Source organism: Perna viridis, chromosome 7, assembly GCF_037379345.1.
Source record: "Perna viridis isolate PV_CMFRI_1.1 ecotype Kerala chromosome 7, ASM3737934v1, whole genome shotgun sequence".
In the NCBI taxonomy this organism is placed as follows: domain Eukaryota; kingdom Metazoa; phylum Mollusca; class Bivalvia; order Mytilida; family Mytilidae; genus Perna; species Perna viridis.
In genome coordinates this window covers 35296345-35308977 of record NC_142451.1, presented here as the reverse complement: position 1 = coordinate 35308977, position 12633 = coordinate 35296345, and the positions used below count along the sequence as shown (strand labels likewise).

Genomic DNA, 12633 nt, shown 5'->3' with positions numbered 1-12633 from the left:
AAGTGCAGACTCAATAATTTATCATCTCAGTGGATGTGATTTTTCTTTTTTATGCCCCCCGTAACGATAAGTTGGGGCATATTGTTTTACCTGTCTGTCCATCTGTAATTCCGTCCATAATTCTGTCTGTCCCATAAGTTTTCCGCACTTTTTTTGAAAACCCTTGAAGATATTGAACTGAGTTTTTGTATGGGAGTCTGTCATGATTAGTTACAGAATGAGATAAAGTTTCGTTATGCTACGCTGAGTTTTACCCAAAAAAAACCTGGACTTTAAAAATTTCATGGAAATAACAGTTTTCCGCACTTTTTTTGTAAACCCTCCAAGATATTGAACTGCTTTTTGGTATATGAGTCTGTCATGATTAGTTACAAATCGAGTATAAGTTTCATTCTTCTAAGCTGAGTTTAACCAAAATAATGGGCCCTGCACTTTAAAAATTGTATTGAAATAATAGTTTTTTGCTTTTTTTTTTTGTAAATGTTTAGATATTTGACTGGTTTTTGGTATGTGAGTCTGTCATGACTAGTTTCAAATTGAGTTTAAGTTTCGTTCAGCTATGCTGTGTTTTACTCAAAACCACATGCAGGGGCATCATTTGTGTCTCACAGACACAATAACACATCTGACAAAGTGCTTTTTACAATTATGAGTTATGATATAGCTGTATGAAGGTTAAATCCTCCAAGATATTGAACTGCTTTTTGGTATATGAGTCTGTTATGATTAGTTGCAAATCGAGTATAAGTTTCATTCTTCTAAGCTGTGTTTAACCAAAATAATGGGCCCTGCACTTAAAAAATTGTATTGAATTAATAGTTTTTTGCTTTTTTTTTTGTAAATGTTTAGATATTTGACTGGTTTTTGGTATGTGAGTCTGTCATGACTAGTTTCAAATTGAGTTTAAGTTTCGTTCAGCTACGCTGAGTTTTACTCAAAACCACATGCAGGGGCATCACTTGTGTCTCACAGACACAATAACACATCTGACAAAGTGCTTTTTACAATTATGAGTTATGATATAGCTGTATGAAGGTTAAATGCGGAGGCATCACTTTATCTAGTTTTTATGATGTATTTCAGATGGTAAAAAAATTGAAGCTGATGTAAGTACTTATTTGCATAGAAATTATAATGATTTGAGGTTACATTCAAGTCGGCTTTTCCAGCTGACCCTTTCTTAAAATTTCCAAATTTTTCTTATCTTACCCCAATGTTGAAGGGGCTAGGGTACTGCTTTTTAGCTCACCTGGCTGAAAGTCATGTGAGCTATTGCCGTCACTTGGCGTCCGTCATCATCCGTCGTCGTTAACAATTTTTCAAAACTCTTCTCCTCTGAAACTACTTGACCAATTGGAACCAAACTTGGTATGAATGTTCCTTGGGGTATCCTGGATAGAACTTTTGTGGGGATTTTTGATCCTTCGAAAAACATGGCCGCCATTACTAAAAATAGAACATAGGGGTCAGACAGTAGTTTTTCGCATATATCTCCTAAATGGTTAGATTTAGCCAAATTCTGACATGCGTAAAAGTGTTCAGCTAATGAGGTCTATCTGTGGTCAAATTTTCATATTAATCTACTAAGCCATGTTGGAGTTATTGCCTTTTTTCAAAGTTTTTTTGCAATTTTTTGTTATTTCTTTCAAAAATCTTCTCCTCTGACACTACTTGACCAATTGAAACCAAACTTGGTATGAATGTTCCTTAGGGTATCCTGCATAGAACTGATGTGGGGATTTTTGATACGTCGAAAAACATGGCCGCCATTACTAAAAATTGAACATAGGGGTTAGACAATATTTTTTCGCATATATCTCCAAAACTGTTAGGTTTAGCCAAATTCTTTCATTTGCTGATATGATCCTTATTTTTAGGACTACAGAAGTCTTCAGTCATAAAATTTGTCAGACGCCTTCTTATAAGAGTTATTGCCCTTGACAGGGAAAATGGCAGGTTTTTTTTTTTTTACAGTTTTCAGCCAGTGTCTTGAAAACTATGATAGATTTAGACATTCATTTACTGAAATGATCCTTATGATAAGTCCTATCAAAGTTTTCTTGATTCAAAATTGTTGGACAACTCGTTTAAGGCAAAATTCAACCAGGTGAGCAATTCAGGCTCCTGGGAGCCTCTTGTTTATCCATTACTTTTCCTTACCACTGAATTGAATTTGATACAACTTAAACAGAAATTCCATTATACAGTGTATATTCCCATTGTGCATCTCCTGAAATCATGGATTACCTCTGTGAAGGTGCACATTCACATTGTTTTCTTTCATTTTGATGAGTAGATCAGATACCCTTATTATTTGTTAAAAAAATCCTTTAAATTACCTTTATTTGTAGGATTCTACCAAAAAATATGCCATATTTTTTTTCAAAATGTTGCTTGAAAGCCTGTAAATTGTAGATTCAGGGTTTTTATACAATCTAAACAAGTTTGCTGTTAAAAATGGTATCATGCTGTAATCAGCTGTGATGTTGTTAACAGTGTTGTTAGTGTTTAATCTGTAGTCAGGTCAGTAACTAGAGAACAATTGAATTGATATTGTACCACAAGATGCAATACTACTAAAGGGAGGATAAGATTGATTTTGGGGTTGTGATCAGACCCATTAACAAAAATGTAGGAATGAGGGTACAAATGGGTCCAGAAAAAGTGTTTTCCATGTTTCAAGACAGTAACATGAGCAAAAATGAATAGATCTCTTTGAAATTGAACCACAAAGTGCTAACAATAATGGCTGATTGATTTTCAATTAAGTAAGTAGCAATAGTGCAAATTTATATGACAATAATAGAGGAATTGTTGACTTTTGATTTGTTTGACTTGTTTGAGGATTGTTATTTTCATGTTTATGATACCATGGCAGTCTTCCTGGTATTCCTCTTAAACCAAAGGCCCAAACTATATTTGTGATTTTTTTTATAAAGATATTACTGACCTGTTGATGGGACTTATGCAGAGTAAGGCCTCCAGTATTTTTACCTGCAGTCTTGGGCTTCAGAGAAAGACTATCACAAACATATTTTGGGTTTATGGCATCACAAACATAAATGTAATAAAAAGCTCTATAAATGAGTTCGTCAAAATAAGACCTATATTGTCAATTATTGGTAGAGTTAGTTAAAATTTGACAGTTAAAATTTTACTCTTCTTTAATTAATCTGTGGGTAGGTTGACCTTCCAATTGTACCAAATTGTTAACCAAAAAAAGTTCTATCTTGTACAGGTTATATTTAATCAGTATCTAAAATATCAGATGGTAACTGTGTATGCAAATTGGTTAAGAGATTACTGGACTGAATCTAATGTTTTGAACTTTCTATTTGGGAAACATTTTTAGCAGAAATGGTCCAGCAGTATTTCGTTTCCACTTTGGTAACAAAAAGTACGTTGGTCATATTTATACCCCACGCAGTGAAATTGCGTAGGGTATAATGTTTTTGACCTATTTGTCCGTCAGTCCATCTTCAGTTTTCCAGACTTTATTTTTAAATGCTTGCAGATATTGACATGATTTTTTGTGTATAAGTTCACCATGATAAGTTGCAGGTCAAGATTAACTTTAGTTAACTTTATTTAATGGCAAGGAAGACCGAAGGACTCAAGGATCCTTTTGAAATATACGTATTGTGATATAATGCCGCTTAAATATGGTCATTATTTATTTGAAAACTAATCAAGAAATAGATGAAATGAAATGAAAACAAGACATGTGCTTACCTGTGTATCTACTATTGTTATTTTTTTTTACCAAGGTTAAAGTATTTTTAACCCTTGTGAATGTCCTGTTGGCAATCTCCAGAAGTAATGGTGAAAAATAATTGGATCAGACCTTGATTAGAAAACATTGTTTTCACATTATTTTGTAGGTATTATCGACATTAATTGCTTCAATTGCATTACTACGAACTTATTTCATTGAATCAGCAAATTTCAGTAGAATCAAAACTGAACAAATTTGGCAGCTTACACAGCTTTAACCATAAGTTACATGTCAAGTTCAACTTTCCTTCCACTCTGATGATTTTTACTTAAATTATGGGCCTTGAACGTAGCAAAATTCACAGAAATAACAGTTTTTCAGACTTTTTATGCCCCTGCGACAAATTGGGGGGGGGGGCATATTAATTTACCCCTGTCTGCCCGTTCATCTGTCCGTCCCTCCAGATTACACTTGATAATGGCTTGTCCAGCAATCTCCTCATACAGTTTTTGGACTACATCTAAAATATTTTACAGGATATTTCTACACATGATGAAGGTGTGCAGGGCCAATATTTTTTTTTTTCGGGAAATATTACAGAAATTGGTGAAAGTTAGTTATTTTCATCAGAAATAGGGCTATATGGCTTGTATGGCTATCTCCTCCTGTAGTTTTTGAACTTTATCTAAAATTTGTTTGCAGGATCTTTCTACACATAATAATGGTGTGCAAGATCATATGATCTTGATTTTCGTGAAATATTACTGAAATTGGTGAAAGTTAGACTAAGTCATTTTCATCAGAAATAGGGTTATATGGCTTGTAAGGCTATCTCCTCCTGTAGTTTTTGAACTATATCTAAAATATTTTTTGCAGTATGTTTCTACACATACCGTATTTTGGTGTGTATAGTGCACATTTGTGTATAATGTGAAGGGTGTGTTTTCCTTTAAAAGTTGATGTAAAAAACTTTATTACCGATGTATGTATGTATTGTACGCAGTGAAAATCACATAACTTGTTAGAACCATGAACATTTCTGACCTTTTATTTTTCAATAGAAGGAACCATTTTGTCTGTTTTGTGTACTTATTTCAATAAAAAATATTGTTTTTGTTGCTTTTTGTATTTATCTGTTTTGTCTGTGTTTAGGTGTATTCATTTACTATTCGGGTAAAAAATGTGTAACATAGACAATAGCTGAAATTGTCAGCATGGACATATGTTTTGATTACCCTTGAAAGGTTTCTATAGAGTAATAAATTTCTGAAGATTGCTAATTCAAGAAGGACTGTTTTTACTACAATCAGTTATGGGGTTGGAGCAAACAATGCAGACAGTCATCAAAGGGAACACGTGTGTTGATAGCTCGGCCAAGCGTAATAATGAGATGCAGAATTTTCTCTGATATATATCTGGGGTACATAGAGGGTTGTTTAAAATTGATAGTTTTTACGTTGGATAAAGATTTTGATATTAGTTCACTGAAAAAAAAAATGAATAAAAAAAGAAAGTTACCCTTAGTTGAATGATCATTTAAAATATTTATGGAAATTATAAATTAACAATTTACTTATAATTTGAAATTGATTATTTTGTTTTCATGTCCAAGGCTTGGGTATAGCAGTCACTTGAAAAAAGGAAGCCAATATTCTCAAAAAGTAGAATATCCAATAACTATGAAGTAGAGTCCAATACGATGTGCAAATTACGAAATTGTTTTTTTGAACAAACAACTTTGTCCAATGGAAATATTTTGGGGCTCTATGAGCAATGTACCCAAGCTCTAGATTTTGTATTTAATGATACCAAATAAAGGTCCTATTAACTTTCAAATTCTCGATCCCAGAAGAGGGGTTTAGTACGTCAGTCGTTCACCGCTCAAGAAAAGCTCAAAGTCATAGCCTATGCTGAAACCCATGGCAATGGCGCCGTGGGTAGAGAATACAGTATCAGTGAGTCAAACATTCGTTCCTGGAGAAAACAAAAAGACAGGCTACAGAAAATGCCACACACTAAAAAGGCAGACGGGCAGTAAACCCCATTTCCTATAGCTTGAAGCTCAATTACTGCTGTAGGTTACCGATCCTCGTATGCAAGGTTAAGGCATTTCGACTACAGAACTAAGATTAAAGGCAATCCACCTAGCTTAGCCGACAGACCCAGACACACAGTTCCGTGGTTCAGTTGATTGGGCTTATGCGTTTATGAATAGAAATAGCTTATCTATTAGTGACTTCCAGGATACCAAGAAGAATGACTACGACCTATCACAAATAGGCAATGCTGAACAAACTCCACAGACCTTCAATCACTAATCTGATACAACAATTGCACCAAAAGGGGCAAACACAGTGTCCATAAAGACAACAGGCAATGAGAACAGGTTTACAGTAATGCTCGCCTGTATTGCCGATGGTGGTAAACTACGTCCGTATGTAGTATTCAGGAGAAAGACAAAGCCAAGGGGATCATCATCAACGTGCATCCTAAGGGCTGGTTCGACAACAAAATAATGACAATGTGCTTGGACAACTGTAATCGGACCTGGTCATTATTCCTGAGGAGATGACACCAATGCTGCAGCCACTCGACGTCAATGTCGACAAACCAATGAAGACATTCCTTTACAGCGACAGGCCGTATGTGGAAAGCTGAATTAACAACAATATGCACCTGGATCTTGGAGGCGTGGCAGGAGTTAGACCCACAGATAATTGTGAAGTCGTTCAAGAAATGTACCATTTCAAACACCATGGATGCTACAGAGGACCACGTTGTGTGGGAAGAAGATGACTTTACTGCATCATCAGCAGACAATACAACAGAAGTTGAAGACAACAATCTCGACCTGTATTACCACAACGAAGAAGATGAAGAAAACACACCGCTCTCAGTACTCAATATATGAACTATGTCAGTGAATGGAAAATTTGTGTTTCAACTTCATTGCTTAAAATAGACATTTTGCTAAATATAAGTGCAATGTGAGACTTTAAAATTATGATAGAATGTCATAGAATTTATTTTGTTATGCATGATTTTGTTATTCAGTAATTAAATTGTTGAAACTTGTGTGTATTTTAATTACTTCTTTCAAATGGTTAACAAGTCGTATACATCATTAAGATATAATTATATTCACATGGCAAAACAATTTACAATCTCCTTTGATATAAACTAATTGTCTTAGATCTTCATCATGATTACATAATCCCCTCAATAAACATGTCAAATGATTGTTAGATATAAAATCAACAGGTGAAAATCTAAATCTGCACCTTAATCAGTGACACCCTTTGCTATGCCTCAGTAACCATGTGACAACCATAGTTAATCAATACACAAAAACGAAAGTATGGCGGTTGTAAGCATAATCTGCTGTGTTCTTTTGGAAGGAAATAAAGGTAAAACAATACATTTGTTCAGTAAGATTTTATTGACAATCTAAGCATACAAAGGTAACAAGTCGACAAAAACTCCATAAATATGGTTTGGCAGCTCATAAGTGGTCTCTGATTTGATGTTGACTCCCTCGAGGTGGTTGATTTTGCACCGATCTTGGAATTGTAAAAATATGATGAAACAATGTATGGGTATATTATATGCACCCCATGTTCTGAAATGAATATCTTGGTAAAAAGTGTGCACAAAACACACCAAATACGGTAATGTTGACGTACAAGGTCATACGATCTTGATTTTCATGAAATATTACGGAACTGGGTGATAGTTAGACTTTGTAATTTTTGTCACACGTATATCCCAAGCAACAAAGTTAGGGATTTGTTATTGGGGGTTTTAAAAATTTTTATGTGTCCGTCAGTCTGTCCATCGGTCCTCTTTTTCTCTCATCACAACTAGTCTGACACTACCAAACAGAGTTTCATGACACTGTGTGGCCAGGATACAATATGTAGATATGCATATATTTCGGAATTTCTGGTCCCCGAATTGATCCCCAAATTTTTTGCGGTACTGTTACGGTACTGGAACAGTTTGTCAGTGCAAGTCTTGGAAGGATTGAGCTGAAACAACTAAGCATGAGTATCACAAGTCTTGGAAGGATTTCTGAATCTGTAAACCATGTCTTCATACAAAAATAAACATGTTCCTAAATTGACAAATCAAGCTAGTGGGGGCATCTTTAGTGTCTTACAGACACATTTGATTTACCAAAAAAAAAAAAAAAATAACTACTAACAAATGAGGCGGGGGCTCCTGTGACAAACAGGACTTCTCGTTTTTCTAAACTTTTGCTAATATTATATCTCCAAAACTGTTAGGTTTATCCAAATTCTTTCAATAGCTGAATTGATCCATATTATTAGGACTACAAAAGTCTTCAGACTCCTTGTAAGAGTTATTGCCCTTGAAAGGGGAAGGCATTTTTTTTAATAGTTTATAGTCAGTATCTTGAAACTATGATAGATTAAAAGAAACTTTCAATTGTTGAAAAGATCTTGTGATAAGTCCTACCAAAGACTTCTTGAATCAAAATTGTTGGACAACTTCTTGTTTAGTTTATTGCTTTTGAAAGGCAAAATTCAACAAGGTGAGCGATTCAGGCTCCTGGGAGCCTCTTGTTTCTTAATGCTTGCAGATTATAACATGATATTTTGTATATTAGTTCACCAAGATAAGTTACAGGTCAAGATTAACTTTCTTTTTGCTCCAATGATTTTTACCAAAATAACGGGCCTTGAATTTAAGCTAAATTCACAGAAATAACAGTTTTCTTGACTTTTTTTCTAAATGCTTGCAGATATTGACATGATTTTTAGTATATAAATTCACCATGATAAGTTACAGGACAGATTTGTGTTTGGTTCCCCTCCGATGATTTTTACTGAAATTATGGGCCTTGAACTTAGCTAAATTACAGAATTAACTGATTTTCTGTGAAACTATGATAGATTAAGGGAAACTTTCAATTGTTGAAAAGATCTTGTGATAAGTCCTACCAAAGTCTTCTTGAATCAAAATTGTTGGACAACTTCTTGTTTAATTTATTGCCTTTGAAAGGCAAAATTCAACAAGGTGAGTGATTCAGGCTCCTGGGAGCCTCTTGTTTCTTAACACTTGCAGATTATAACATGATTTTTAGTATGATAGTTCACTATGATGAGTTACAGGTCAAGTGTAAGTTTTGTTTTGCTATGGTGATATTTAATTTGGATTAATTAAAACTAAAAGCACAGTCTGGAGTCTGAAATTACCATTCTGAGTAACAGAATTTAGAAGATCAAGAAAAAAATCATTTTCAAAAATCTTTTTTAAATTAAATGTTAAATAAATTCCTTTTTTATTTTGGTCCTTCCACATGTATTTCTCTTACGAACAAATCTACTTTAGCAGGGTTTCATTATTTTTTTTGCAATGCAGGTACTCTTGGTTTTGTATGAGGTACTTTTAATCATTTTGTTAAATAAATGTGTATGAAATTTAAATTCTGGAGGTGCCTTTCAGTAGTATAGAAGGATAAAAGTACCTGGTACCGCCTCTAAATGAAAGGCCTGCTTGAGTATCCAACATGGGGACGCGTGGGGTATGTGAGCGCGCTTACTAAGGTTCTTTTATCTCTACTTATCTGATCAGACAAGCAACAGGAGAAAAATAATGGTGTAAATTGAAATCTACAAGTCTTAGGGATCAGAATTATGGCTACCATTGCAGAGTGCTGTAAGAAGTGAATCTGATTAGATCACTTTGCATTGTTGTATCATATGTGAATTTTTCAGTCATGACTAAATTTTGTTTTATGACCAATGCAGGAGGTTGATGGTGGAACTGGCTTGCAACAGGGAGTTATAATTACTAGTGACATGATTGAGGAAGAAAAGACATTAGAAGATGAAGGAGAGATGGAAGAGGAAAAACTTCGACAGGAACATGATAAGGTAGTGTTTAGTTGACATGTATAGTTTTATTTTTCAGAGATACACTACACTCAGCGACTTTTGTTTCTCTAGCACTCAAGTTGGAGTTTTAAAAGTTTTAGTTGGTGAAACATCCTGTCAGTCAGACTTTTTCAGTGTGAAATGTGAGTGTTACACCCACCCATCGGGAACATCGTATATTCTGGTTGTTAATTATGTACAAGAGAATCATTGGCCTGGGTGTGAAATTTATCCAGCATGGGGAAGTTAATCTGATTTCTGCCGGCAATATGGACATTAGTCATGTTAGTACCCAAGCTCCAGGTCACTGACCTCAAAAATTTGTTTTGGGACCCCTAAAAATCACAACAGGGGATTCAGGGGGACTTGTGAAAATTCTTAAACCAATCGCCGAAATCTATATACTATTACTTGGTAACCTTGTCAGAAAGAGTGTTTTGAACAATGTATGGGTGAAAAATCGAGATAACACAGGGTTCGACGTTAACTTTTATATTCACTTGTCCAGTCGGGCAAGTGACATATGTGATTCACTTGCCCGAAATATTGAAATACTTGCCCGGAAGTTTGTGTCACTATATAGTGTTTAAACCAGAAACCCTTGTTTAATAAGACTTGGATGGCAAGAAACTGTTCAACTATAATGCAGATGACAGTGGTTTAACATAAATTGACCATTCTAAGATTCGATTACAGTGATACATAGTCAGCTTTTGTATTTTTCTGTGGAATTTCGGGGACCCCAGTTACCCCAAAACAGTCAAGTGTCCCCTGCTTGGCCATGCTTACTCCCTCGACACTTGGGGAGAACTGATTAATTGCAAGCCAAATAAATCGAAAAGCCGTCATATTTTTTGCGGGAATAAGGGGTAAAACAAGAAGCAAAGAAATTACAAGTATTCATGTGAGGAGTTTTTATTTCACATCTTTAGTTTAACAAATGGACAACAATAACTATCTTCAATAGAATTTTATTTCTCTTTTTCTCTCATATTTTTGAAGTTTTCGATACAGATTTCTTACAGTTTTCCAAAGTAAGAAATTCCATAAATAAATCGCGATGTTCAATTGGATAACGAAAATAGATGTACAATTGGACGCATCCGATTGGTCGACATTAATATCATACGATCTATTTTTGGCAAACGGAAAATCAGAAAACTATCCAATGATAATCTAGGTCAGCAAGGTCGGGAAGAACGGCGAACTATACAGAAGTAATTTTCGATGTTTTAGAGCTGCGATGATCAGAAATAATGTAATTTGGGCACATATTTTTTTCACTTGCCCAGTCGGGCAACTTTGATGTCGTTTTTACTTGCCCAGACCGGCGATTTACTTGCCCCGGGCAATCGGGCAACCGTTAATGTCGAACCCTGTAACAAACTTAGTTAAACTTGAGGTAGCCTTGATAGTAACAAATATTTTGTGCCTTTTTTATTTACTTTTTTTTAGGGGGTGGGGGGGCTCACAGGATTTCTAGTTAGACATATAAATTCATTAAAAGCATAAGGACAAGTTAAAAGAGCAATGGACGTATCATGCACTTAAAGTGCAGGTCTTTATTTGATGATTTTTGCACTTTTAGGATGTTATTCAGAAAAAGAATTTGGAAATTTTGCATCGTTTTCATTGAGGAAGTCACACACTTTATTGTGAAGCTCATCTTTGGCTGAAAAAGACATTTAAAATGGCACTTAAAATATACATGTAAAATGGGTACTTTTTTTATCTTTATCATAGATCCCAAATTATGAACATGAACAAGTTATGAACATGAACAAATTAAAAGAAATGGATCTTTGAAGTAAAACATGTATATTAATAAACTGAGATTTCAGGACATAGACATAAACATCTGTGATGCTTAATGTCAGCCACAATTTTATTGTTTTGGCATACAAATACCAAGTGAATAATGAAGAAGCTCAAGAGAGCCTGAATTGCTCAACTGGAAAACTACACCGTGAAGTTATATAGCCTGTTAAAACGTGTATAATAAGAAAAAACAGATACTGCAGTCAATCATCCCTATTCAACTCAGAATACCATGTTAATTCCAAAAACCAAGTATTGTTGAATCCATCGTCTAAAACCAAGAAGTCCACCATACTTATGACAAGATACTAGATATCATTCCACCAGAAAATCTTGTACAATGGGTGTGACTTGGTATGGTATTTCAAACAAAATGGTGGGTTAATTAAGGTTTTGTGGTGCTCCAAACCTCCCTCTTCCATTGCGATATGAATGCAGTTATTATTAAATACACTTCAAAATTTAAAGTGTTCAGTGGAATAAAAAACTACCCTCCTTGATTTCAGTATCACCCTCTGCTTAGAAAAAAATTGTCTCGGAAGGGAGTAATTTTTTTTGTTATATGCTGGACTCAAGGGTAAGGGGGTTACACTAACCAGAATGTTCAAGTCATCATACAAGGCCAGATAGATTAGGCAGTATGAGATGAGTCTATGCTATACTAAGAAGTGGACAGTTTCCCTTATCCTAAAGGAACATGTTCTCAGCAAAAGAAGATAGGATACATGTATATACCTGTAAATCTTTCATTGTCTGTTCCTATTTTCTTAGGGTCTTTGTTACACCCAAGTCGGGCATTCTCCATCAACATGTCAAGTGCATTCAGATTTTTGTGTCTCGCGTCATTGTTGGAAACAATGTCTTGTGTGTCATTTCCATCTCGTACTATAGTGAACAAAGTGTACTTAAGAGTCATTTCAAAGTTTTTTACCACACCAATTTCTTCCTCTAAGTCAGACTCAAACACAGTATTGTTGAGCTTATTGGACACGGTTACGAGAAAACTGTCAGTTTTCTTAAAAAAAAAAAACATCATTCCATGTTGCACTGGTGGGAAAACTATAAAGTCTGTTTTGAATCAATGGTTAGATTTTGTTGTTTTTGGTATATTTTAGCTGGACAGACGATGACAACGTGAATCTGTCCATCTTTCTACTTCCACTTGGAAGTTATGGTAGGTTACACCGGCAAGTACCAAGG

General features: G+C 34.8%; 1 protein-coding gene across 7 annotated transcripts in view; it reads left to right on the top strand.

Moving 5' to 3' along the window:
• The window catches only part of LOC148612450 (lymphoid-specific helicase-like), a 92568-nt gene that overhangs the window by 13429 nt on the left and 66506 nt on the right, over positions 1–12633 (top strand). For all 7 annotated transcript variants that reach the window (XM_088593883.1, XM_088593881.1, XM_088593880.1 and 4 more), the window contains exons 3-4: positions 1084–1106; positions 9490–9615. In XM_088593883.1, coding sequence (XP_088450009.1) covers positions 1084–1106; positions 9490–9615 — 149 coding nt within the window. The remainder of the gene's footprint in view (positions 1–1083; positions 1107–9489; positions 9616–12633) is intronic.